General features: G+C 36.9%; 2 protein-coding genes across 4 annotated transcripts; one reads left to right on the top strand and one right to left on the bottom strand.

Moving 5' to 3' along the window:
• Positions 1-140: 140 nt before the first annotated feature.
• LOC103428015 (myosin-6-like) lies at positions 141-11,944 on the top strand. 3 transcript variants are annotated; one of them, XM_008366107.4, is made up of 40 exons: positions 158-495; positions 1,612-1,740; positions 1,870-2,013; positions 2,132-2,277; positions 2,370-2,526; positions 2,678-2,736; positions 2,840-2,999; positions 3,127-3,276; positions 3,362-3,498; positions 3,621-3,767; positions 3,909-4,010; positions 4,397-4,454; positions 4,542-4,643; positions 4,862-4,899; positions 5,023-5,149; positions 5,271-5,441; positions 5,548-5,679; positions 5,768-5,877; positions 5,979-6,039; positions 6,249-6,426; positions 6,523-6,728; positions 6,977-7,096; positions 7,391-7,489; positions 7,668-7,880; positions 8,059-8,207; positions 8,321-8,441; positions 8,598-8,642; positions 8,748-8,828; positions 8,904-9,074; positions 9,202-9,339; positions 9,482-9,667; positions 9,906-10,031; positions 10,129-10,199; positions 10,281-10,380; positions 10,466-10,522; positions 10,682-10,738; positions 10,894-10,974; positions 11,077-11,159; positions 11,419-11,575; positions 11,703-11,944. In XM_008366107.4, the coding sequence occupies exons 1-39, from the start codon at positions 493-495 to the stop codon at positions 11,537-11,539; spliced, it is 4,536 nt and encodes a 1,511-aa protein (XP_008364329.2). In that variant the 5' UTR covers positions 158-492; the 3' UTR covers positions 11,540-11,575; positions 11,703-11,944. The 3 variants fall into 3 exon arrangements, with proteins under 3 accessions (XP_008364330.2, XP_008364329.2, XP_008364328.2); XM_008366108.4 differs by having other exon boundaries at positions 141-495; positions 8,059-8,198; positions 11,419-11,944; XM_008366106.4 differs by having other exon boundaries at positions 11,419-11,944.
• A 5,789-nt stretch (positions 11,945-17,733) lies between these two features.
• On the bottom strand, positions 17,734-19,734 carry LOC139196203 (uncharacterized mitochondrial protein AtMg00810-like). Its single transcript, XM_070821873.1, has 3 exons — positions 19,570-19,734; positions 19,324-19,385; positions 17,734-18,784 (listed from the first exon to the last, which is right to left on the bottom strand). The coding sequence occupies exons 1-3, from the start codon at positions 19,732-19,734 to the stop codon at positions 17,734-17,736; spliced, it is 1,278 nt and encodes a 425-aa protein (XP_070677974.1).
• Positions 19,735-27,835: the final 8,101 nt, after the last annotated feature.

Below are 27,835 nucleotides of genomic sequence, written 5' to 3'. Positions count from 1 at the left end.
GTCAAGGTTTTCAGACAAGTCCCGTGTGAACTCCAGCGGGACCGTGTCTTAAAATTGCGTAATTACCGTCAAGATCCAAGGGTAGTTTCGGAAACTCAGGAAGTTAATAGGCGTTTTATTTTGTTAATTAAATCGTTAATTGGAACAAAATTATGTTAATAAACCTTTACGGAGTCCCGAAAAAATAAAAACCAAAGTCGCCAGAACAGAAAAAAACAAGAGCAAGAAAATCTAGTTGGAAAAAAACAGAGGGGGGCTTAATCTCTTCTGCAAGTTATTTGGATTTGTTGGAGGGGTTTAAGCTTCTCATTTGTCATTCAATATTTTTGATTAAATTATTTTTTGGAAAGAAATATCGGCAAAAATTGTAGTGGAAGGAGGAGAAGTTGGAAGGTTTTGTGGTTGCTGGAATTGGATTGTTTCTGTGGGAAGGGCTGGGAGTAGATCCAGAAGCAAACCCAAGTCCCTGATCTGATCAGTTTATCTGTAAAAATGGTATTTTTATATATTTTATTTATATTTCTGTTGATTTTTTTTGGATAGTTTATTGGTTTGGAGTTCTGTGATTTTGTTATTGTATGTAGGTTGTGTTTAAAGATTGGAATTTGTTGATGATTTCATGGTTGTGTTTGGTTTTCTTGCTTGTGGACTGATCTGTGTTTGGTTTGGAGCAGAACAGAGATTTGATTTGCTTTCGTTGTTTTATGTTTTGTGTCATTTGGTCTAGATGAATGTCATTAGGATTTGTTTACTTATGCTGTCATGTTGAAATGCCCGTCCGGATTTAGTGAGCAACCGCTTCGAGCTTTGTCTTCGGCAGCATAAACGTATTGGCAACGTTGCTTAAAGTTTCGGAATTTAATTGACAGGAATGAGACTTTATAACTCAATGTGATTTGAACTGAAATGCCCGACTGTATTCAGTGAGCAACTGTTTCGAGCTTCTTCTTAGTAGCATTGACATATTGGCAACACTGTTTAGGGTCTAGGAATTTATTTGACTAGAGGGAGACTCTGTAACTCAATGTAATCAGTAATTTGGATGTCAGTTTCTGGGGTTGCCCTGGCAATGACTCATTGGTTCAGCTCCCGTATGCAATATGTACTAGTATTCAGGCTGCAGATTTCACGGGCATGCCTAAATCAGTCACTGAACATCAGTTAGATTTGTTTGGCAGTAGGAATATAGAGTCTTGGAAGTGAAACTGGTAACGATGTGGTTGTTTTTGAGTTGCCAATAATTTTGAGTTGAGTTGAACTTCAAAAGGTTCATTATTCAGCTTAACTCATGCTGAATCTAGCTTATTTATCAGTCAGCTCATTTAAACCGCTGACACTCTTTTCCCGTTTGAGTGGTTAACTATTTTTTTTTATCAATCATCAGAGAATGCATTATTTTCTTCATCTTCTTCATTTTGGATTGGATCACTCCTTTTTTTTTGTTTTTCTCAATTGCACATATGCTGACTCTTCTGCTTAATTCTGTTGAGTTCCTTTGTTTTAAAAATTAAAAGAAAATCTTTCGGATACACTATGTGTTGTTGTCGTTACAATAAATTCTTGTTCTAATAATCCACTGGGTATATTAACTATTGGGACTCTATACTCTAGGCTGCTGCTATTAGTCTTGTGGTTGGATCTCTTGTTTGGATCGAGGATCCTGAAGAAGCTTGGCTCAATGGTGAAATTGTGGAGATTAAAGGTGAAAACTACAAGGTTCTCTGCACTTCAGGAAAGACGGTGGGTGCATTTTATTTTTGTTTACTACGAATTTGTGCATCCCGACCTCTGTAATTATGTTCAATGTTGAATCATTTAGCCTGTTCTGATAGTTCTGTGGATCTTCCTTGCTTTCCCTATTTCTCGTAGGTTGTCGTTAAAGCCTCAAATGTCTATCCTAAAGATGCTGAGGCCCCACCCTGTGGAGTGGATGATATGACCAAGCTGGCTTATTTGCATGAACCAGGTGTCCTAGATAATTTACGGTCAAGATATGATATCAATGAAATATATGTAAGTATTGACTAAATTAAATATGTTCTTCCATCTTCTTGCGTATGTGAGTGTGCTTTTAATTTTAACTTTTAGTATATGAAAGCCAATGATCTGATGTACTAAATGCTGCTTCCAGACGTACACAGGGAGCATTTTGATTGCTGTGAACCCTTTTTGTAGACTACCTCATCTGTATGATAGCCATATGATGGAACAATATAAAGGGGCTGATTTCGGTGAACTAAGCCCACACCCGTTTGCTGTTGCAGACGCAGCATATAGGTACATTTTCACATTCTCACTGCTTATTTGTTTATTTATGTGATCTCTTCTTGTCCAGTGGTGTAAGGTTCCATTGGTTTGGTTGGTTACAGACTTATGATTAATGACGGAATAAGTCAGTCAATATTGGTTAGTGGTGAGAGTGGGGCTGGTAAAACAGAAAGCACCAAACTGCTTATGCGCTATCTTGCCTACATGGGAGGGAAAGCTGCTGCTGAAGGGAGGAGTGTTGAGCAGCAAGTCTTGGAGGTACCAAGGATTTAGAACCTCAGTTTAAGTTGCAAACAGATATGAGAAGTCATAAGATTTGATACAATTTATGGTCCACAACTATTTACTTTCTTATCTCTGTTTTTTCTTTGTATGATGTTAATATGTTTTGGTTTCTCTTGACTTTCAGTCAAATCCTGTTTTAGAAGCATTTGGGAATGCGAAGACTGTTAGAAACAATAATTCCAGGTGAGAGGGTCTTTATTCAAAATGTTTCTTCACGTCTTGAATTTTATGTTTACTACATGCTCGATTTGGGTATAACTTTATTTGCCTGTCTTGATTGCTGCAGTCGTTTTGGTAAGTTTGTGGAGCTTCAGTTTGATAAGAATGGGAGGATCTCCGGGGCTGCAATAAGAACATACTTGCTTGAAAGATCGCGTGTTTGTCAGGTGTCCAGTCCTGAAAGAAACTATCACTGTTTCTACATGCTTTGCGCTGCACCACCTGAGGTAAATGAATCTCTTAATATGAAATTAAATTCAAGGAGAAGCAGAAACCCTTAGTCTCTATGTTTTCAGGCAAAGTTCAAGGTTTCTTCTCTAACAATTTGGATTGGCTTTTCTTTGTCATCTCCAGGATGTTCAAAGGTTCAAATTGGGACACCCAAAAACATTTCACTATTTGAATCAATCAGATTGTATTGAATTGGATGGGCTTGATGATGCCGAAGAATACATTGCTACAAGGAAGGCAATGGAGGTTGTTGGAATAAGTACTGAAGAACAGGTATTAATGATAGAGGGTACCTTCAAGTGTTAAGACTTCTCAGAAGTGGCCTTGAATTATAATTAACCTTTGCAATTGTATTTAGGATGCCATATTTCGAGTTGTGGCAGCAATTCTACATCTCGGAAACATTGAATTTGCAAAGGGAAAGGAAATGGACTCGTCCATGCCGAAGGACAACAAGTCTTTGTTCCACCTAAAAACTGCTGCTGAGCTTTTCATGTAATTATGCAATTTCATCGACACATTGTCACACACAAACTGGTGCTCTTATATTAAGTTTGCTTCTCCATATTCTATAAATTAATGAAATGCATCCTTTTCTTTCAATGAATTTTGTTTAGGTGTGATGCGAAGGCGCTAGAAGATTCTCTTTGCAAACGTGTTATTGTTACGCGTGATGAAACAATCACAAAATGGCTGGATCCAGAAGCCGCAGCTGTCAGTAGAGATGCTTTGGCTAAAGTTGTGTACTCGAGATTGTTTGATTGGTAAGCTTCTATACGAAAAAAAGCTTGACTGAAGATATAGCAGTATGGTCTTTCCTTGGTTTTACCGTTTAACATTTGGAACCATAGTTGAAACTGAGGTTACTTATGCTGGTATCGCTGTAATTTCCCTTGTTTGTGCAGGCTGGTGGATAAGATTAACAATTCAATTGGTCAGGACCCTGACTCAAAGTTCTTAATTGGAGTTCTCGACATTTATGGATTTGAGAGTTTCAAAACTAACAGGTGCTTCATTGGTATTCCTTTTGTTTACATAATTGACATGAAATAGTTTCGTCAAGTGAAGAAGTATCCCCCTTCATCAAGTCATTGCTCTCATGATCATATAGCAGTCCACTGTGCCCCACTGCACACGCTAGATTTCAACCAGATCCTATTGAGTATTGTAAATTTATCGTATTAGGTACCACTTATATGATCTTCCCACTCTTTACGGACAGCCTAGGGTTGGTTGGAAAATTCACAGTTTGTAAGAGAGACATGATGGTCCTAGTATCCATAAGATGCATTGATAATATGATTTACATTTCAGCTCATTAGAGTGTGATGATCCATTTATTAGAACTTGTTTGGTCTTTCTCCTGATGCATGGTTGCTTATGAATTTTGCAGTTTTGAGCAATTTTGCATCAATTTGACGAATGAGAAGCTTCAGCAACATTTCAATCAGGTTTGTCGGTCAATGGACTCCCTATTTTCTCTATCTTCAGCACTTATTCAGTACATCTAATTTATGTTGCTTATTTTATTTGGGCAGCACGTTTTCAAAATGGAGCAAGAGGAATATACAAAAGAAGAGATTGATTGGAGTTACATTGAATTTGTTGACAACCAAGATATCCTAGATATGATTGAAAAGGTTTGTGCTGTCTAACTCGAATACAGTAATTTCTTTCTATGTTGCTATTTAACACCATGTATTTATATGTATATTTAGTTTAAATTTTTTGTGAATGTACTGTCCAAGTACTTGTGTTGATTTGGTTTTTTGTTGTTATAATTATTCACATATTTTTATGATGATTCTTGTGTTAGAGTTCTTATGATGTTTTTAAATTTAACTCTGTTTTATTTCAGAAACCTGGTGGCATAATTGCTCTTCTCGATGAAGCTTGGTAAGTGAAATAGTTTGGATTAGCCTGTCGTTTTATGTCACGTTGATTTCCTTGACTTACCATTGCTTAAAAACTATTTTGATACTCTTTTATGGTGCGATAACTGAGGCTTATTTTTTGTAGTATGTTTCCAAGATCGACACATGAAACATTTGCTCAGAAGTTATATCAAACATTCAAAAATCATAAGCGCTTCACCAAACCAAAATTGTCACAAAGTGACTTCACAATTTGCCATTATGCTGGTGATGTAAGTATACTTGTTTGCTGACCTCTACGGTTACTGCTAGTTTTAGGGATTAATGTAATATTTTGTGGTTATAGAGTTTAGTCTTAGCTGTACCAAGTAACAAGGTTAATATAACTTTCAGGTCACTTATCAAACTGAATTGTTTCTGGACAAGAACAAGGACTATGTGGTTGCTGAGCATCAAGCGCTTTTGAGTGCTTCTACATGTTCCTTTGTCTCGGGCATGTTTACGTCGTTAGTTGAGGATTCATCCAAGTCGTCAAAGTTCTCTTCAATAGGTTCTCGGTTTAAGGTCTGATATCTTTTTTTATTTTTTTTATTAAATTCTGTTTAAGCAAATGATTTGTATATTTTCTTAGTTTTGTGAGTTATTAACACCTCATTTGTACTTTATGCAGCAACAACTGCAACAATTGCTTGAAACTCTCAGTTCTACGGAGCCACATTATATTCGGTGTGTAAAACCCAACAATGTTCTTAAGCCAGCAATCTTTGAGAACAAAAATGTTCTGCAACAACTTCGTTGTGGGGTAAGAGAATGTTGATATCTTTAGGTTGTTTTTTTCCTGATAGTGTTGTAATTAAGATTCCCGGCATTTATACATGGTCTGAATTCAGGGGGTCATGGAAGCAATCAGGATAAGCTGTGCTGGATATCCTACTAGAAAAGCTTTTGTTGAATTTGTAGACCGATTTGGCCTCCTTGCACCCGAAGTTCTGGATGGGAGGTATTTATACTTTTTGTTATGGGTTGGGGGGTTTTAAATCTTGATTGGTCACATCATTGAAGTTCCTAACCTTTTTTCTTTCCGCTTATGTTATACTTTAGCACTGATGAGGTCAATGCTTGCAAGAAACTTTTAGAGAAGGTGGGCCTAGAAGGCTATCAGGTAAATGCTGATCCAATAATCAATTTTGCTTCTCAGCTTGAAATTCTAATACAGTGATGCTCTCTTTAGAAGTTGGACATTTTTTTTGGGTACTGTTGGTGTCTTAATTTAATCCTTGACGGAATGATGTATTTAATTTATATTATCCTCTAGGCAAAATAGTGTTCTCTCAAACTAAACCTAACCTACTAGCTTATTCATATTTTCAGATTGGTAAAACGAAGGTCTTCCTTCGGGCTGGTCAGATGGCGGAATTGGATGCTCGTAGAAGTGAGGTCTTGGGAAGATCAGCTAGTATTATTCAAAGGAAAGTTCGTTCTTATTTGGCTAAAAGAAGTTTTATTTTGCTCCGTCTTTCTGCAATACGACTCCAAGCTGCTTGTAGAGGTAGATTAATTAGATGTTAATTTGAGTTTTCAAGAACTTTTGTCTATTGATTCCTTGAGGCTTATTGCTGTGATGTTATGGTCATGTCAATTGTAGGACATCTTGCTCGACATGTCTATCAGGGCATGAGGAGAGAAGCTTCCAGTCAGATGATCCAAAGGCATTTGCGCATGTATCTTGCTAGGAAAGCTTACAAAGAATTGTATTGCTCTGCTGTATCTATTCAGACCGGTATGCGAGGGTTAACTGCACGTAATGAGCTACGCTTTAGAAGGCAGACCAGAGCAGCAATTATCATCCAGGTAAAATGATAAAATAGATCAATGTTATAAACAAAATATGCAGCTCTATTTTTATTTTGTTTTTCTTAGCCATGTGGAAGTTACGCATGAAATTCCAATACCACTTTTTTGAATTTCAAAATGTTTCAAGGAGTGATTTAAAACTTTAAATGTCTATCATGCCTTCCTATTGCTATATCTGGCTATCTGGCTAAAAAGATCTAATGTTTCATATATTTTCCCTAAATGATTCTCTTTGATGATTGTAGAGTCACACTCGCAAGTTCTTGGCACGGTTGCATTATAGGAAGACAAAGAAAGCTGCAATTACCACACAATGTGCTTGGAGAGGAAAGGTTGCTTGTATGGAACTACGAAAGCTTAAGATGGTAATAAGCTCTCTTTTTATGTTTTCTTTCATAGCAAGGTCTGTTCAATGAGACATATGCATTATTAGGTTTAAGTTTGGACATTTTAACTGAAGAATGGAATCTTTTGGAGATGTATCAATCTACAATGTTTGGAGCCAGATAATTTTCCCAAGTGCTACCGAAATAAAATTTCTTGTCACGTTTCTTTAATTTTGTTTCCCTTCTGTAGCAGCTGAGAAGTTAAGTTTGTTCTTTCGACTGTTGGCAATTAAATCTTAGAGGGTCTCATTTCATTATTGTTATATTATGCAGGCTGCAAGGGAAACGGGAGCTCTCCAAGCTGCCAAAAATAAATTAGAAAAGCAAGTTGAAGAATTGACATGGAGATTACAGCTGGAGAAACGCATAAGGGTATGCATGATAATGAATTTACTAAAATGCGTGTAAAGTTGTTATACAGGTGTTTTGGCTAGGCATACAACAACTTAGATTGTTCTTTGCATCATCTTCTTGAGCAAAACTACTTTGGGGATGGTGGTTCTTGCTATCCTGTGTCTCTCATTTGAATGCTATGTTCTCTTGCTTGTAGGCCGACTTGGAAGAAGCCAAAACACAAGAAAATGAAAAACTACAGTCTGCTTTGCAAGAGATGCAAGTTCAATTTAAGGAAACGAAGGCGATGCTTGAGAAGGAGCGTGAAGCCTTAAAAAGAGCAGAAAAAGTAGTCTCGGTAATACAGGAGGTTCCAGTTGTTGACCATGGCTTGATGGAGAAGCTAACCAATGAAAATGAACAACTTAAGGTAAAGGGCTCAAAAGTATAGAATTTGTTGTCCAGGACTGTACTTTGATATTTTAGAGTTGATACATCAAGAATGTACGCTAACTTTGGGGAAATGAACTCGGACATTTCTATTTGCTGATAAATTTTAACCTTGCATCCCTATTTACTTGTGTGTCTTGCTGATTAATATGTTGCAGGCTTTAGTGAATTCACTGGAGATAAAAATTGACGAAACAGAAAAGAAATATGAAGAGGCAAACAAAATGAGTGAAGAAAGGTTGAAGCAAGCTTTGGAGGCAGAATCACAGATTATTAAGTTAAAGACGAACATACAAAGGTTATTTGAGTAAGCTTCTTTTGTCTGAATATCGTTCAAATTGCGACCAGTCATCACTCTCTCGCTCACTCTCTCTCTCTCCCAGTTATTTATTTCATAGTGATTGTTACTTTCATTCGCAGGCTTGAAGAGAAATTTGCTGACATTGAGTCTGAAAACAAAATTCTTCGGCAACAGCAAATAAGTACACCTGTTAAAAGGGCACATGAGCACCCACCAATTCCACCAACTCCAGAAACTCATGTAGCACTCCTCTCTTATGTTTCCCTGTCCTCCCTCCCTCCCTCCCTCTCTCGCTCTCTCTCTCTCTCTCTCTCTCTCTCTCTCTGTGTCTCTCTACACACACACACACACACCCACCCACCCACCTCTTTATTGATTTATGCTATTATTTCACAGAGAGTAGAAAATGGTCACCATTTGAGCAAAGAGAGCAGAGCCAATGTAATTTTACTTCTCTCTTCTCTGTTGCTATCACTCTTCTTTTATCTTTCCCCCTCATATATCCGCTCCCTATCTTTTTAGCAATTGACAGAAGCGTCTTTGCAGGAACCACAAAGTGCAACACCGAAGAAGTTTGGCACTGAATCTGATAGCAAGTTGAGGAGATCACTTGTTGAACGTCAACATGTATGTTCTAACTAATACGAACATCCTTTGATTAGGTTGGCTTCTTTTAACATTGTGCCTGGTCCTTTTCCACAGGAGAGTGTTGATGCTCTTATCAATTGTGTCGTGAAAAACGTTGGGTTCAGTCAAGGAAAGCCTGTTGCGGCCATTACCATCTACAAGTGTCTTCTCCACTGGAAATCTTTTGAGGCTGAAAGGACTAGTGTGTTTGATCGCCTCATCCAGATGATTGGTTCCGAAATTGAGGTAATTGCATTACTTTGTATAAGGTTTTCTGTAGGAAGTGAAAAACAAAACTGAAATCTGATGCTTTTAAGAATGAGAAATATGACAGAAATTATGCATAATCAATTAATCTGTCTATTGATTCCAGAACCAAGACAACAATGATCACATGGCATACTGGCTATCAAATACATCTGCATTATTGTTCTTACTCCAACGAAGTCTGAAGGGTGCTGGTGCAAAGAAACCACCCGCTCCAACATCTCTCTTTGGGAGGATGACCATGGTATCCAGATTCTTCAATATAATCTTTTTTCTACTTTCTCTTTGGTTCTTTTTGCTTTATATTTCGTTTGGAATGCATTATTATTTTGATTATTTCTTGGACATTTCACTCCTGTTTATATAATATGGTTTTGAAATTGCAGGGTTTTCGCTCATCCCCTTCTTCTGCAAACCTTGCACCTGCACTTGATGTAGTACGCCAAGTGGAAGCCAAGTACCCAGCATTATTATTCAAGCAGCAGCTTACAGCATATGTGGAGAAAATATATGGCATTATTCGAGACAACTTGAAAAGAGAGTTGAATCCATTGCTTTCTTTGTGTATCCAGGTACGCTGAATTTATTTGACTTCTTGTCTGACTGGAAAAAAAAGAATCTTAGTCCTACCAAGAGGTGCAGTGGCTGTGATACAATTTCGGATATAAATCCAATTCATCTCTTGTGGTTTTTGACTTTTTTTGTCTTGTTCCTAAACATTTTTGAATGAGTCTCTGTTGAAATTGGTTTCATTATCCAATTGTTTTTGTTTTCTTCACTTTGAACTTTGTTTTTTCATCTGTCATACAGGCACCAAGAGCGTCAAAGGGTGTACTAAGATCTGGTCGGTCCTTTGGGAAAGATTCTCCAGCGAGTCACTGGCTGAGCATTATTGACAGCCTTAGCACTTTCCTTAGCACATTGAAAGAAAATTTTGTAAGAAACTTATTGTACTATTATATACTAATTTTGGCTAATGCCATACATTTTACTTCGTGTTATTCCTATCTTAATTCTTTTTTTGGGGTTTCAGGTGCCTCCTGTTCTTGTCAAGGAGATCTTTACTCAGACTTTCTCCTATATTAATGTTCAACTGTTTAATAGGTAAGTACTTTTTTCTGCTTGGATGTTTCATTGGTTATGCCGAAAAGTTCATTTATACCGGAGCATGTTATTCTTTTCCAGTCTTCTTCTACGTCGTGAATGTTGTACATTCAGCAATGGGGAGTATGTGAAATCTGGATTGGCTGAATTGGAGCTGTGGTGTTGTCAAGCAAAAGAAGAGGTGATTCTCCCCCTTGTTAGTAAATTGCTCAATTCATCCTTATTTATTTTCTGACTTTCATTGGCTTCATCTCCCTGGATTCCAGTATGCGGGCTCATCGTGGGATGAACTTAAGCACATAAGACAAGCAGTTGGTTTCCTGGTAGGCTTAACCCCCTTTGTGTCAAACGAAACATATTTGTGTATTTGTCATTTTGTTAGTAAACTCCATATTGTAGGATATATCTCTCTCATTATAATTTATTTCATTAAATAATTGGCGATGGAACTTATTTTATCTTTAACTCACATTGACTAACAGGTCATACATCAGAAGTACAGAATTTCATATGATGAAATCACCAATGATCTGTGCCCTGTGAGTCTCTCTTTCTCTCTCACTCTCTCTCTCTCTCTCTCTCTCTCTCTCTCTCTCTCTCTCAAATGGTCCAGCTTATTCTCCAAAGACACACTCCCACTCAACCAACACTTTTTCTCTCATCTCTCTCTGATATTAATTCTTCATTTCTTCAGATCCTGAGTGTTCAACAGCTGTACAGAATATGTACTCTCTATTGGGATGATAACTACAACACCCGAAGTGTATCTCCAGATGTAAGTTTGTTTATGACGATATCTTCTTTAGTTAGCAGTATTTGGATTCATATCGTCCAGGGATTTTTATTCTTAACAATCACCATATTTATCATTTTACAGGTAATTTCCAGTATGAGAGTACTTATGACTGAGGACTCGAACAATGCTGTCAGCAACTCATTTTTGTTGGATGACAATTCCAGGTGAGCTTTCTTTTTCTCATGTGTTCTCTGTTAATTAATTACTGGAAGAGTTTGTATGACAGAGAGTGAAGGAAAATGACCATACACGTATAAACTTGCATGAATGCATGCAAAGCAATGCATAAAATGAAACCATGCTTTCTACGGGATGCAATCTAAACTATCTAGCGATTGAACGTTTATTTGCTTTATTTAATTTCCATTTACCCAGTGAAGCCTGGCACTTTGAATTGTCACTAATCCGTGCTTCTTAATATAGCATCCCCTTCTCGGTTGATGACCTCTCTACGTCCCTGCAAGAGAAGGAGTTTTCAGATGTCCAACCAGCAGAGGAACTTCTTGAGCATCCTGCCTTTGAGTTTTTACATGAGCGAGGCTAAGGAAGCTTGGAATTGATTTTCCCTAGTTTTCTCTAGGTAGGACAGTAATTCAAATTCTATTGCATTTGTTTGTAAATCTTTTTTCTTCCTTTTCTTTCCCCGTTTTATATCCATGCCCCTTCAGTAAAATTCTTTATTCATTCTTTTATTTGGGCATTCCAAGTGTAAAATCCTCGCCGTCGAAAGGGGAAGCAGATACATGGAAGTGGGTGTGCATTCTTTTTTCTTTTCTCCTTTGTCTAGTTTCTTCTGCCAATCTATGCAGGAAGATAGATATTTGGAGTACACATACTTTCTTGTAGTGTGGTGGCTGAGCTATTTCTCTCTCCACCAATTTTTTGTTTGTACAAAGAAACAATATATATACAAGTCTTACTACATAATTTTAAGGTGTTTTTTGGATCAGATTCTGGCCTTTTTTCTGCAGTTAAATGACAGTTTTATTCATTTTTGAACTTTTTGTTTCTGGCTCAAAAGATTAAGAGTCTGTTAACTAGTGAGATTCTCCTCGTGCTGTCGGGTTCGCCTTTTATGGGAGCTGAAGTAACGATTAGACGTGAGAGGGCTGGGAGACGATGGACGTTTACACCGGCCCTGCCAAGAATTCATGCTTCCAGGACTGCAGTGTGTTGTATGAGGAGGGTGCTAAAAAGAACATAAGAGATGGAATGCCTATGGTGTTTCCCAATTCCATTTGAGTTACAAAATGGGGCTATTTCTACGTCCACTAAAAGCAAATTGTATTGTGGAAGTTTGGGTTCCTCTACCCAAAACCTACTAAACAATAAATGAATGGGGATATCCTTGAACTCGAATGAATATCAAATTGAGGGATGGTAAATTATACAAGGTGGCTTGATCCATATAATGTGATGGTAAGTTCCCATTCCGATGATAAAATCTTACCTATGGGCAACAACGTTATTCTTCTCGTCACGGAACTTGTCGTGTGATGAGAGATAAAACTTCTGTTTAGCCTATTTAAGGAAAAATTCGATCCTCTCGCCAGTCATATACAACTGTCGACACCCAAGAGTTTGTCTCCTCAAAAAACCTAATTGACAATTTGACATGCAATAAAGCCCTCTTGTGCATCACCATCTTTGACTTCAATTTTTTCTCTTCCCAACTGTTTCACCTCTCTCTAAACCCTAAATGTAAAGTCCAAAAACATTGAAATCAAAGAACAAGTTGATGAAATATTTAAATCCTTGGCAAACTTGACTTCCTAAACATAAATGCACACGGACATCTTGAAAAGCAAAGCAAAAATTGATTCAAATCCTTTTGTTTCTCCCTAGCCATGAGGATTTCACATGGCACTTGCCGAGTACCTCCATGTATTTCACAAGGGACTTCACCGTGCCCTTCTCAGCCACAAGAAAATCCTCATTCCTCACTCTGCCTCTGGACCATATAGCAAGTTTAGACTGGACCACCCTATGATTTTCTTCGTACTAGTACAACTGGCCCTTCGTCTGCTTGGTTTGTATAGCTTGCTAAACCAGTCGTATTGCACCACATTGGACCCTATCCACTATCCACTGAAGGCTACTTTGGGTCCATGTGGTTAAATTATGAGGGTCAGCTGACTCAACCAATTTTGTCACTCCGGTATTTTGGTCCATGGCTTATAGGTCCCCTCACTTTTCTCTATCTATTCTCCTCCTGCCACTTGGAAATTAGACAAAAACCACACATCGTGTTATGCAAGCAACAAAATTTTATCTGGCTTTATTGGGTCCATTTCTCAAGCATTTGTGTACACAGTTACAAAACGTTTTCGTTCGAGTGCGTTAGCATGTTATGTTGTTAAACTATTGATGAAGTAGAATTACGTCTGGATGTCCTCCCTAAAAATTTTAGTTGAAGTTTGTTCAAGTTGAATAAGTAATAAGGTTAGTACAAAAAGTTATCTAACATTTAGCGGTTATCTCAAATTGGTCACAACTTTTTAAAATACTTTCAATAACTATTAGGTCATTATCGTTAGTGATAACGTAAGAAATATTGAAGCTGGTTAACTCTCACATATCTATGGAGCTGTGAATTCCCAAAACGGCCCCTTTTAACAAGTATATTTAAGGTTTAACTTGGCTAAATAAACTCAATTTGAGGATTCATAGCTTCATAGATGACATGTCAATGAAAATCAACTTCATTATTTGCCTAGATCCTCACTTCACACTAATGATGCTATCAGTTAACGTTGATGACCTAATGAATGTCGAATTTTCTAAACGTTGAATGGTTACTAGCTCGTACAATAACATACAAATTGATAAGCTTCATTTGTATGTTTGCTGCCCAAACCCTCATCTCTATCAATTCCTTTGACTGTAATGATACAAGTTAAGATTCATTCTTTATATAAAAAAAAAAAAAAAAAAACCAAACTATGTAGCCGACGTGATTTAGAATTCGCAATCCTTAATAATAATGTACTCTAAATTTGTCTTTTACTCGATGGAGGATGAATAAGATGATGTTGACCTAATGGGAGAAGTCCGAGTGTGTCACTTTCATTATCACATGGCACATAAAAAACATCCAAGTTGAACCTCTCTTAATTTTTAGATCATCATTTTCATATGGCTTATCATATTTGTTTCCAATTTGTGGTCATGATATATTCAAAGTTTTCCAATGATTGCAGCCAAGAATTCTTATCATCGGTTACGTTACGACAAAATGTTACTGTGAATCGTTTATACATACGTAATGAGTGCTATTTGTAATTAATACATTACGCGTGTTAATTTCAAAGTATTTTAGGTTGTACATATTTGGGCAAGCATGCCTCTATTGGTGAAAGACAAATTAACCAAGCTTTTCAAATATCTAATTTGTCACTAGTATAACTGTATACGTATAATAGTATAAAGTTTCCAAAGTAGCCAACTGTCGTCCTCGATGCAGAATCTGACAGCTGACTAAAAAGGTTTTGAGAAGGAAACGTTTTGGTTAGTAGCACTAATGCTACTAATTAGCATAATTAAGCATCTCACACCGCATGTTGATTTTTCAATAACTAACTAACTAACTAATTAATTTATATACTAAAAGATAATGGGCTGGTTTGAAACTTCTCTTAAAATGGCTGAAAATGGTTTTGTCGAAATATTTTTTGGACCAATCTGTACAAATTCAAGTGAATTCTAAAAAAAATACTTGCAGTGCTTCATACGAGCACATAACTGGAGCTTTTATAACCTAAAAATGTTTTTTTTAAAAGCATTTTCAGTAATTTTAAAAACACTTCTAAACGAGCCTAATGTGGTTTGCCACAACTATACCAAAAGAAAATAGCAAAAATAAGAAATAAAAAATCCAAATGCATTGATTTGGTCATAGTCAATGGTGCCCCTCTTAATCAGTATAATTGAACAATTATATGGATTATGGAGATTAATTAGTTGGTTAAAAATCAAGGTTTATAGGTGATGATGGGTGGCTGATCATATATCTGTTGCACATGTATTAGTTGGGTAAAATGGAATTTTAATTTGCTAACAACAATGGCATTTGACTAATTTCTCACTAACAGTATAATTGAAGTCACTAATATTATTCCAAAATTGTCTTTACAATCGGCTGATCCATGTGGTCTCATGTGTTTCAAAGAATCGAGATCTCTTTGTTCCTAACTGGTCAAACTCCATTCAAGACGTAATCGTAGGCTAATCTCTAATTATATATGGTTTAAGGGTCACGTTCTGGTTTGAAACCCTAAACGAGTAGTTTATCAGAAATACTATAAGATGCTTGCAGTTAATGTAGTTGCAAAGTTAGTTAAGATCACCCATTCATGTTAGAGAGTAGTAAGCTTAACGATTTTGTTCAAAACATAATCCACATATTCAAAGGTAGAATCGCCGACTTTCTCCGCATTTAGTTTCTTTTATTATTAGAGTTTGGAAAATATTTCTTATAATTTCAAAATTTTCCCTCAATATAAATGGTCAAACGGTATATTAATTAGTACGTTTTTCTTTTATTATAAAGATTTTGAATCTCGAATGTCTAACCTAATTCTACTTATTCTTCTACATTCTACATGCGTTCATCACTAATTAAATTTCAGTGCCTTACTAATCAGTTAATAAAGCATTATTGGAAAACGTTGAGATCTATAGCATTGCCCTCTATTCACTTGATGATGATTATATACCTCTGTATATTACCATCTAAGTTTTTCATCAAAAATTGATTTGGCATAATATTAAGCGTGGTGGTTGCAAAGTTTGGTTTGCACAAATACTAAACAAATGGTTGACTTTCCCCACATAAAACCCAAGTGACTCTACCCTCTAATTTTTGGTATTTTTGTTTTTTCTTCAAAATACTAACCCCACCATAAAGTTTTGACTTTCCAAATGGGGAAATACCCGGGTCTCACCCACTAATATTGGTTTGTAACTATGAGATGGGTCACATCACATGGATTGAATTTGAGTAGTAGCTCTTATTGTGGCATAAATAAATAAATAAATATATAAGAAAAAACATAAAAAATAAATAAAATTGGTAGCTCGCATGACAAGATACTTACATACATTTAATTTCTGGACGGTTAGGATCATTCAGCGACGATCATACTCCATCAAATTTTCTGTAGTTGCAAAGCTAATCCAACGTGTCGAAGCCGGGCTTAGATATAGTGCCTGACATGTGGAACTCTGCATGCAAATACTGAAGCCATGAAACATTCATAATAATAATAATTTTTTCCGGAGTTTCTTCTCTACATTCTGCTCTGATCTACAGTAGCCAGGGTTCGAGGACAAATGTAGCTAGGGTTCCGAGGACCAATTTTAAATAAGATGCATTATTTTTGTTAATAATTCAGTTGTATGGCAGGTTTGGGAGGATTGAGGAGCATGAGGCGGCCAATGGAGATTGACGTGTATATGTGCATGAATCTCATAGCACCTAAAACACCCACGTAGACAAAACATTATTTTTTGTGTTGGGCACGTAGATGTATTTATTGAAGAAGTTCCAACCTGCAAAACTTGGTTTCTCGAGGAGCCTTGAGATTCTGACAGAAAATATGAGTTTAAAATTCTTGGAACTGTATAGTGAAGAATGTGTCCGAAGAGGGAAGCTAAAATAAGGCAGCATCATATTGTATCGCTACGATTGAATTGAATATTATGGGTTTATTATTATTTGCACCCAGTAAATATGGAATACTTTCACTCCACACTTATGGTAGAGCATGAATATTGAAACGATGTTATTAAGTTTTGAGATTTACATAGTAAATCTGTTCATTTTAATAAAATCAATAAAGTGGTGACGTTCACCGCCACCACTTGAAGAATAAAATTACATTCGTAATTTGAAGTTGTTTCCAAATTGATCCAGCGTTTTACAAAAGATACATGACCTAGGAAAATTACAATTTTGTTGTAGGTCTATTTGATGAAACAATCTAGGGTTGAGAGAGAGAGAGGGGGAGCCGGCTATGGTTAGAGAGAAAAGAGATTGATTTAATTGTGAGGTGTATTTGATTCACAACATTTAATAGGTAATCTACTCGTAATAGGAATATAAGATACATTCCCATATCTACTTGGATTTACACAATCAACATTCATATTCTAAATATGACTACAATACTCCCCCTTGAGTGTGTAAATACTCAACAAACCATCGCATCGGATCTTCAGCAGTTAAGGTAGAATAGTTGATGAAGTCATTGGCACAATGGGTGATCACGAGTCTCAAATTTAAGTGAAGTATGCATTTGTAGTAAAACTCACAAAATCTCACTATGGTAAAACCCAAGGCATGGGAAAAACCCATAAACTAAGGAGAAAAGTGAGAAGTATGCATAATGTCTAAAACAAACGTCAAACATGACGAACGTAGTGAACTCAACGGAGCATGATCATCCCATGATGGGTGCCTTATTAAAACCTCGTTAGGTAGCAAAAACCTAGTGGAAAAAATGCTCCTAATTGTAGGAAAAGAGTAAATTAAGATTATGTGAGTATGCTTCTAGATACTCCCTCTGAGTTAGACATAACTTCTAAATAAGAGAACTACAAGCGATTCAACTCAAATAATTTACGCATACCAATTCCTTGGATGAGCTTCTGAAATGTAGACTTGGGCAATGACTTGGTGAAAAGATTGGCCAGGTTATCCTGGAAACATATTTGCTTGACTTCAATGTTCTGATGTTGCTACTGCTGGTGTGAGTAAAAGAACTTCGGCGCTATGTGCTTGGTGTTGTCTCCCTTGATGTATCCTTTATTCAATTGCTCGATACATGCCGCATTGTCTTCAAAGATCGTCGTAGGAAGGTCAACGACTGATGTAAGACCACTAGTGCTTCGAATATGTCCCATAACTTCTCTCAGCCAAAAGCACTCACGCGATGCTTCATGCAGGGCGAGAATCTCAGCATGGTTAGACGAAGTCGTAACTAGTGTTTGCTTGGTAGACCTCCAAAATATAGCTGTGTCTCCAACAATAAAGACGTAACCCATTTGAGAACGTGTTCTATGTGGGTCAGACAGATATCCAGCATCTGCATAACCAACAAGGCGAGAATCAATCCAAGGACCATAGGGGGCGGCAACACTCGAAGATTCGTGGGTATAGAACAAGGTCAAATCCGTTGTACCCTTGAGGTAGCGGAAAATGTCCTTAACACCATTCCAGTGCCTGCGTGTGGGCGCATTGCTGTATCTTACCAAAAGATTCACAGCGAAGCAGATGTTAGGTCTAGTGCATTGAGCCAAGTATATTAAAGCCCCAATTGCACCTAGGTAAGAAACTTCGGGTTCCAAAATCTCTTCCTCATCCTTCTTTGGATAGAAAGGATCTCGTTTAGCATCTAGAGTCCGAATGACCATATGTGTACTCGAAGGCTTCGCTTTATCCTCATTAAAATGACGCAACACCTTTTGGGTGTAGTTCGATTGATGTACTAGGATTCCATCCGAACAATGCTTGATCTCTAAGCTGAGATGATACCAAGTTTTCCCAAGATCCTTTATCTCAAATTCCGATTTCAAGTGTGCAACAATTTCTTCAAGCTTTGCGGGAGTCTCAATGAGGTTCATGTCATCGACATAAACTGCAATGATTGTAAATCCAGAATGTGACTTCTTTATGAACACGCATGGGCATAATTCATTGTTTCCATAACCTTGACTTGTCAAATATTCACTCATACGGTTATACCACATCCGCCCAGATTGTTTCAACCCGTAGAGTGACCTCCTCAACCTAATTGAGAGAGTGTTCCATGGTCTAAAACTATTTGAACCAGTCAATGGAAGTCCTTATGGAACTTTCATGTAAATTTTCTTATCTAGATCCCCATAAAGATATGCGGTTACCATGTCCATAAGTTGCATATTCAGTTTTTCAGAAACTACCAAATTGATTAGGTAGTGGAACGTTATAACGTCCATTACGGGGGAATACGTCTCCTCATAATAAATCCCAAGGCGCTAAGAGAAGCTTTGCGCTACAAGGCGTGCTTTGTATTGCACTATTTCATTCTTCTCATTACTCTTCCTCACGAAAATCGACTTGTAGCCAACAGGCTTCACACGTGGTGGTGTAGGAACGATAGGTCTAAACACCTTACGTTTCGCGAGCAAATTGAGTTCGACCTGGATTGCTTGTTTCCAGTTTGACCAATCGGTTCTATGTTGGCATTCATCAACGGAACGTGGTTCAATGTCATCGCTAAGCATGATGTCAGTAGCTACTGAGTACGCGAATGTATCGTCAATGATCATCTCATTCCTATTTCAAACCTCATCCAATACTGCATAATAAACCAAAATCTCACGATTCTCGGGATGCCGGCAAGTTTCGTCTGAAGCATCACCATAATATAGAATAACCTTATGTGTTGGAATGGATGAGTGAGCGATGGTCGGATTTAAACTAGGGGTCACTAGTTGGTGCCATTTTCCTCTTTCGGGGTTGTGAATCCTTTGAACCAAAGGGTCTGCCATGCTTCAGGGTCGGAGCAAATGATTGGCTAACCGCTAATATACCTTGTCGCATGGAGGGTACGATACGGCCTCCCCACCTTCGGGGACAGTCCGGCCTTCCCAGACGGGTTGTTGACTTACATGGGGTACATCTGTCCTTGCAAGTGTGTTTGCAGCGGGTATATGTGATCTTGTCACATTTCCTAGATCATTAAAAGCATCCGACATACTTTGAGCAATGCTCTAAAGATCTATAATTTGTCGCACCTCAGTTTCAGAATAGGCAGTGCAGGGAACTAAATGAGACATAGTGGGAGCATACCACGACAATTCGCGGCGTTCTACGTGAACGTTAGGGGTACATCTGTCCTTGCAGGTGTGTTTGCAGCGGGTATATGTGATCTTGTCACATTTCCTAGATCATTAAAAGCATCCGGCATACTTTGAGCAATGCTCTAAAGATCTATAATTTGTCGCACCTCAGTTTCAGAATAGGCAGTGCAGGGAACTAAATGAGACATAGTGGGAGCATACCACGACAATTCGCGGCATTCTACGTGAACGTTAGCATGCTTATCTCCCCCTAACGATGGGAAGACTGTCTCATCAAAGTGTCAATCTGCAAAACGTGCGGTAAAAAGATCTCATGTCAAAGGTTTTAAGTAGCGAACAATTGACAGTGAATCATAACCAACATAAATTTCCATTTTTCTCTGATGACCCATTTTGGTACGTAGCGGCAGCGCTATTGGCACATAAATGGCGCACCCAAACACCCGTAAATACGAGACGTCACACTTGTATCCAATGACCAACTGTAACGGTGAATGTGGTTAAGTAGTGGTGGGCCTTAGGCAGACCAACATAGTTGCGTGCAATATTGCATAGCCTTAGGTAGATACTGGCAGTTTGGTTCTCATAACCAAAGTCCGAGCTATCAATTGAAGACACTTTATGAAAGCTTTTGCCAGGCCGTTTTGGGTGTGAACATAGGGTACATGATGTTCCACATCAATTCCTATTGACATGCAATAATCGTCAAAAGTCTGTGACATAAACTCTCTAGCGTTATCTAGTCGAATTGACTTAATCGGATAATCAGGGTGGTGAGCCCTTAGCTTAATGATTTGAGCTAGGAGTTTAGCAAACGCGACGCTGTGTGTGGACAACAAGCAAACATGTGACCATCTTGTCGATGCATCAATCAACACCATAAAGTATCTAAATGGTCCGCATGTTGGTTGGATAGGTCCACAAATGTCCCCTCATTTGAAGAAACTTAGGGGGGTCGTGAATAATCTTTGTATATAAAGGTCCCTAAAGAACACGCTTTGCATGACGGGAGTTCAACATAGGGATGTAACTTATGCCCGTGTGAAGATTTGAGGATACGACACATCATGTCATGTCTAGGATGTCCCAAACGGTCATGCCAAAGCAACAAAGTGTCCTGAAAATCAGGCATAGGGCCGGCCACACTGTGGGCTTCTATGCCGCAAATGCTTGTGATATACAACCCACTCGGTAAACGTTCCAATTTCTCGTGAATACGCTTCTAGCCATATTCGTATAAAGTGGTACAAAGAAATTCAGAACCATTATCTTCAGTGGTTTCAATATGATATTGATTATCTCGAATATCTCTAAAACTCAGCAACGTTCTTCCGTAACGTGGAGAATAGAGTGCCTCCTTAATGGTCAAGATTGTATCATTAGACAACATGATACGTGCTTTTCCGTATCCTTCAATCAGGTTGGATGAGCCTGAGAGAGTTGTCAAAGGAGCTTTCTTGGGTATTAAGTTAGTAAAATAATGTCGTTCATGCAAGATGGTGTGCGTGGTTGCACTATCTGCTAGACAACTAACTTCCCCACCAGACATACCTAGAAATAAATTGATTGAATTGGTCACATGTATAAATATAAGTCCATTCATTCAATTAAGCAATTCAAAAAAATAATATCCATTCCAATTACAATTCATAATTCAAAACAAACCAAACCAAAACTAAACAAATTATTCCAAATACTTAGAAAAATTGTTCAAAATTAAACCATAAACCTAGAAAATAGGGGGGTAGGGCCGACCACTCCTAGTGGGTTCAACCACTAGGGGTAAGCACCCTAAAAACATGTCTAATTTATTCATCCATAGGCGCTGACGCCTCATGAAAATCCGATATCTCCATTGATGTAGTTGCATCTTTCGAATGATCCATATGTGCAAAGTTAGATTCACGACAGGAATGATACTTGGCAATAACCTCAGGAGAAGCTTGGCATACGCGTGACCAATGATCCCTTGATCCACAGCGATATCACATGTCCAGTTCAGTAGAAGTGGGCTGAACAAGAGCTTTGCCTTTATTCTTGAAGTTTGGGGCCTTAGGGGCAATTGGTGGATGCTGTTAGGTTACATTTCTTCCCTTAGGTGCGGCACATTGTTGACCTTTGGCCCGTGGTTGGGCTTGCTGCCCATTGCCACGGCCACGATGATTCTTTCGTCGTTTATGGCTGGTAGAATATGTTGCATGCGTTTCAGGCGCGGCGTTCGAGCCAGTGGGTCGAGCTTGATGATTCTTCATTAGAAGTTGGTTCTGCTTTTCAACAAGAAGTAAAACAAAGATCAAACCTGAAAACTTGGTGAATTTTTGTGCTATATATTGTTGATGCAGGAAAATATTGACGCCATGGAAGGTCGAATAGGTATTCTCCAGGAGATCTGATTCGGTTAGTTCCACTTTGCAGAATTTCAACAGTGAACGGATTCTACAAACTTCAGAGTTGTATTCATTCACAGACTAAAAGTCGTGGAAGCGAATATGCTGATAGTCGTGTCTTGCTTCAGGCAAATATATGCCTTTCTGGTGATTGAAATGGTCGGCTAGAGCAAGCCAGAGGGTGCGTGGGTCATCCTCAACAAGATACTCATTCTGCAGTGCATCATGGATGTGTCTTCGTATAAAGATCATTGCAGTAGCCTTCTGAGCTTCATCAACAAGTTTGTCGGCGATAGGTACCTCGATGATGACTTTAATACCCTTTGCAGTCAGATGGAGCTTCACATCTTGAACCCACTTTAGATAGTTTCTTCCAGAGACTTCTAAAGCGGAGAAATTGAGCTTATTTAAGTTCAACATGTCCCTAAAACAGAGGGAAAAACGTGAGTAGTCATATGGTAAGCCATATACATATATCGTAGAACATACAGGTTCTATAGACATGTATTGGTTTAATTTATGCATGAAAGCTACATGTTTCATGTGGTATGTTTTGAATGAAAACTTCAGTTTTCAAAGGCACTAAATTTGAAACTATAAGTTCAATTTAGTTTTATGAACAATTAGTTCATAATGAGAGGTTCCTGCAAGAAACACATAATGCAATATACTAGTTTGAAGATAATGGATTTGAGGTTCTTCGGGAACTCAAGTGTGAGAGCTTCGTTACTACGAAAGTATTCAAAGTATAAAAATAAATTATTGAATTGTTAATGTCCAAAAAGTGATATTCAGGTCAATAATTTTGGATTCATTATCAAATTAATGGACTGCAGGTCACTTTTAATTAATTCAATAAATCGGGTCATATGAGGTCGATTGTAGAAGTTAAATAATATTAAAATAATATTATGGGTCGAAAATATAGCCCCAAAAATCATTTAGTCTTGGTGCCGTGAGAAAAAATTTCGGGTTGCTGCTAGAAGCAGCCCGCAGGGTATCTGCAGGCCACGGGTCCAGGGATAGGGCAGGATCAAAGGCCTACGGGGTGGCTGAAAAACCCTAGCCGTAGCTAGGTTTCATGTCTGGGCTGAAGGAGGGCACGGGCAAGTCCAACGAAAGTTGGCCGTAGGTTGGGCGTGCGAGGGTTAGGCCCAACCTTGTGGGTTAGTGCGGGCTGAGGGAAAACTCCCAGCCAACTGGGCTGGATTGGATGAAGGATGCAGGCCTAGGCTGGAACCTAAGCTGAAGCTTGGTGCAGTCCAAGAGGGAGCAGCAGGCCACGGGTCAAAGTGCAAACGGGCTCAGGGCTTCAGGTCCATCAAATTGACCGCAGGCCGAGGCCTGGTGGTGGCGTGCACAATGATGGTGGTGGGTGTGCCGCACCATGCCCAATTCCATTTCCCTTTTTTTTTTTTTTCAAAAAATCCCTTAGGATTTAGGAAACCCAATTTTGCTTCTAATTTATTTTATATAATTTGACTCACAAATTCCACATAATAATTTAATTGTGCGATGCATGAAACAAATATATGAACATATACAATATATATATCGGAAGGAAAATATAAACATAGAAGGGTTCATGCATCATTGGGAATGTTTTCATGCTTCGTGGACGTTTCAAATATCTTCTTTTATTTTAAGCGTACAAGATTAGCAGAAAACGAATAAGCCTTTGAATTTGGTGGATGATAGCCTCCTCCTACGATGCGTTAATTCCTCAGCTTCTAGCAAGAGCGTGCTGATAATGTGTTGTAGGTCTATTTGATTGAACAATATAGGGTTTAGAGAGAGAGAGAGGGGGCCCGGCTATGGTTAGAGAGAAAAGAGATTGATTTAATTGTGAGGTGTGTTTGATTCACCCCATTGTGCCTTTATTTATAGTAGTAGGATAGGTAAAAACCTTTCCCTTTAGGATTACAACATTTAATAGGTAATCTACTCCTAATAGGAATATAAGATACATTCTCATATCTACTAGGATTTACACAATCACATTCATATTCTAAACATGACTGCAAAACATTTATTATAATCTAGAGTTTTCTTATATATAATTGGTCAGGGACCAAAATTTTGTTACGACTAAGTGAACATTATGAGGAAATTGTAACAATAGGTTCTCAATTTTAACTCAATTAGTAATGGTTTACTTTAACTAAAAATTCATGGTCATTAGTCTCTTAACTCATCAAAACATGCAGTTATGGTTATTTTCGCCAACACCGTTAGAACTTCCGTCAAAATGAGTCACATGCCACGCATGTGAGGCTGAATTACGGGGCAAATATGGAAAACCAAATGAGAAAAATTATAGCAATAGTCCCTCAATTTTAAACCATTGGAGAAAAAATCCTTTAACTTTTACCCAATTGGAGCAATAATCCCTTAACTTTAACCCAGTTGTAGCAATGGTCCTTCCAATACGACTCATTTTGACGAAATTCTAACTGAGTTGACGAAAAGAACCATAGTTGCACATTTTGATGAGTTAAGGGACCAATGGTCATGAATTTTTAGTTAAGGGACCATTACTCCAATTGAGTTAAAGTTAAGGGATCATTGCTACAATTTTCTCGAAACTTACTCTTATATAGGATACCACTAAAGAGATTTATTGTATATGGGATCTTTTTTCTATTATGTCCGTCATAGTTTCACCATATAAATGCTTGCGTTCAATGCATAGAGCTACCTAATCTTTAGAAGCGATTTTAAATTGGTCTAAAACTTGTAAAATAGTAATTCTAAATAATTATCTAACGTTTGAAACTTAGACATTTGTCTGTCGCTAGAGCATAAGTATTGACGTGAACAAATATATATTGAACGGTATGTTTAGATGTTCGCTACACGTCATCTATAAAGCTTTGAATCTACAAACGGACCGCTTTTTAGCCAAGTTAATGTTTGGCTTAAAAAGGTGACTTTGAAAATTCAAAGTTCTATAAATGTCGTGATAGTAAAAATCTAAAATTATCTTTCAATTTATTTTGTTTATGCAACTATTCAACGTTGGTGACGTTATCACCTAACGCTGATGATCTAACAAATATCTATTTTTTGAATTTCAAGTATTTATCTAGAATATTGAGCTTACCAGTATACATATTGAAGCCAAAATATTTCTAGCTTCAGAATCATGTTTACAGCTTATTTGCATGAATTTTTTTATACTAGAAAGAGTGCTTTATGCGTACATGCATTAGCTATAAAATAAACTAGACCTAAAAAAGCACTAAATTGAGCTACACTATTAAAGTAGTTCTTTGTATCTATACAATTTTCAATTAAGATAATTAAGTCAAAAAAATATTTTTTTGTAGCTAGTAGCTACACCTCTATTAAGTTTATCACATCACAATAATAATAACATTTGCTTGGTAACTACACTTCTATTAAGTTATTATCACAATAAAATTAAATTTTGTTTGGTCCTAATTACATTATTACAATATAGAGGTTCTATCATAACTTCAAAATCTTAATTATAGTAAAAGATATTCAAGAGTATTATATATAAAATATACATTTAATCCTAATTAATCAGATGAATTTATTTAGTGAGTATGGATTAGTCAAGTCATATTGTTATACTAAGATGATAATACCAATTAGTATATGAGTTAAGTACCACAATGTGGGAAAGGGTATTTACTTAATTATATACTTATAGGAGTTTATGATTAATTATAATTGGAAAAACCATGTGACATCTACAATATAAAACTTGGTTTATACGACCTCTAATCCCATTTTTTAATCAAAACTCCTGAATCCTATCTCACTCTCACTCTCACTGTCGAACTTGGAAGACTATCTATGAACGGATTTTGATGGGGTTTGTGGTACAGTTACAACGGAAGGGGGCGGCACCTAGGATAAAGAGAAGGCTCCAATAGAAAATTCACATAAAAATTTGGAAATAAATAACATAAAATATAAAGCCCGATGCCACATGCAGGCCTATGGTAGCGCCAGGTGCAATGACCCTAAAATGGTATTTGGGTGATTAATTAGGAGATAACTTGAGACTTCATTCAAACTGTGTTACCGACCTCATCAACCGAATGTATCCTACGATAACTGTATACTAAATATTAGACTATTCGAAAAAAAATATGATGCAGTGATTGATGGTATTTTTTTAATGAGTTATAGAAGGAATGAAACCAACGGTCACATCGTAAGTTCTATAAATATGGTTTAAAAATTGATATTTCTGACAATATTATGTGGGGTGCGATTATTGATGGTTTCTTTTGACTATTATTGACACAATGAAAAAAATTCTATATCATTTTATATATATAAGACAAAAATACATTTTAAAATGACTTATTTGGACTGCCACTAATAGCTCCTTTTATATTATAAATTTATTATTATATTAAAACGTACTTATACCTGTTGAAAATTTAGTTATAAAATTGAAGGAATGAGCATTATTTATTTTTGACAAGAGAAAGCATTTAGTTTTAATTTTTTTGGGTTAGATGCGTTTTTATGTTCTTTAAACAAATGATAACGATAATTACACCGAAAAAATTCAAACGTAGTTACATAAAGTAATCACATTATTCTGACCAACTTGACTTAACTTATATTTGGTTTAAATTTTATTGCTAGTGAAGAAACAATGATATCACACTGGAAATTTATGAGGTCATCCACTTCCAAGGGCTCAATGATTCGATTTAACAAACACAAAGTCCATGTTCTCGTTCACATGCATGTGATTAACACAATGCTGATTATTGGGGAGTTGGAATCCTTACTTAGTTTAGGGCTCTAATTAGAATCGTATTTATAGCAACTTTGAATAATATATATATATATATATATATTTAAGTATAGCTTTTATATAACAAAATTGGGTAGCACATGCTACACTGTACTAAGTTAACATCTTTAGACAAGTTAAAAAACAAAGGAATTTATATAGAAAAGCCGTTCCAATGCAAATTGAAGCCTAAAACAAAACTGAAATAACTTCCTAATTTAGTACTTCAATATGATCTTTTTTCACAACAATATGAATTTGAGGTACATCAAATTAGATTTATGAGAATAATAGATTTTTTTTTTCCTTCTTTTCAATCAAGAATACAAGGATGATCAAAATTTCAAGATATATAATAAGTGTATGAAGATAATATAAAAGCCTAATTTAATATGAGGCCCCAAACTGCATGTCTCATATTCGCCTTGCTTTTAGGCCGCCTCTATAATACAGTGATGTAAAAGCTAAGTAATAATTTTCGCATTTTCGAAAGTCCGATACATTAGTACAAAAAAATAATAAAAACATTACTCTTATCACATATTTGTACCATTTTTTTAATAGAGATGAGACTCATATGTGTTCGGGTCTTAACTCTATTAGAGAGATGATACAAATAATAATACAAATAGATAGTGTAGCATTACTCAGAGAGTAAAATTCAAGAAATGCCAAGTTCCTCCTAATGGGGTTATACTCTTTAAAATTGTTCTACTTTCCAAAGAAAGGATGAGTTTTTATTGTGATCACACAACACTAATTGGAAACTTTACACAATTTCATTGGAAATAAACTTGTGATTCTTTTATTTTAACAGATGCTT

This window comes from Malus domestica, chromosome 05, assembly GCF_042453785.1.
Source record: "Malus domestica chromosome 05, GDT2T_hap1".
NCBI classification, from domain to species: domain Eukaryota; kingdom Viridiplantae; phylum Streptophyta; class Magnoliopsida; order Rosales; family Rosaceae; genus Malus; species Malus domestica.
Note: the sequence above shows the minus strand (reverse complement) of the source record. Positions and strands in the feature narration are given on the sequence as shown.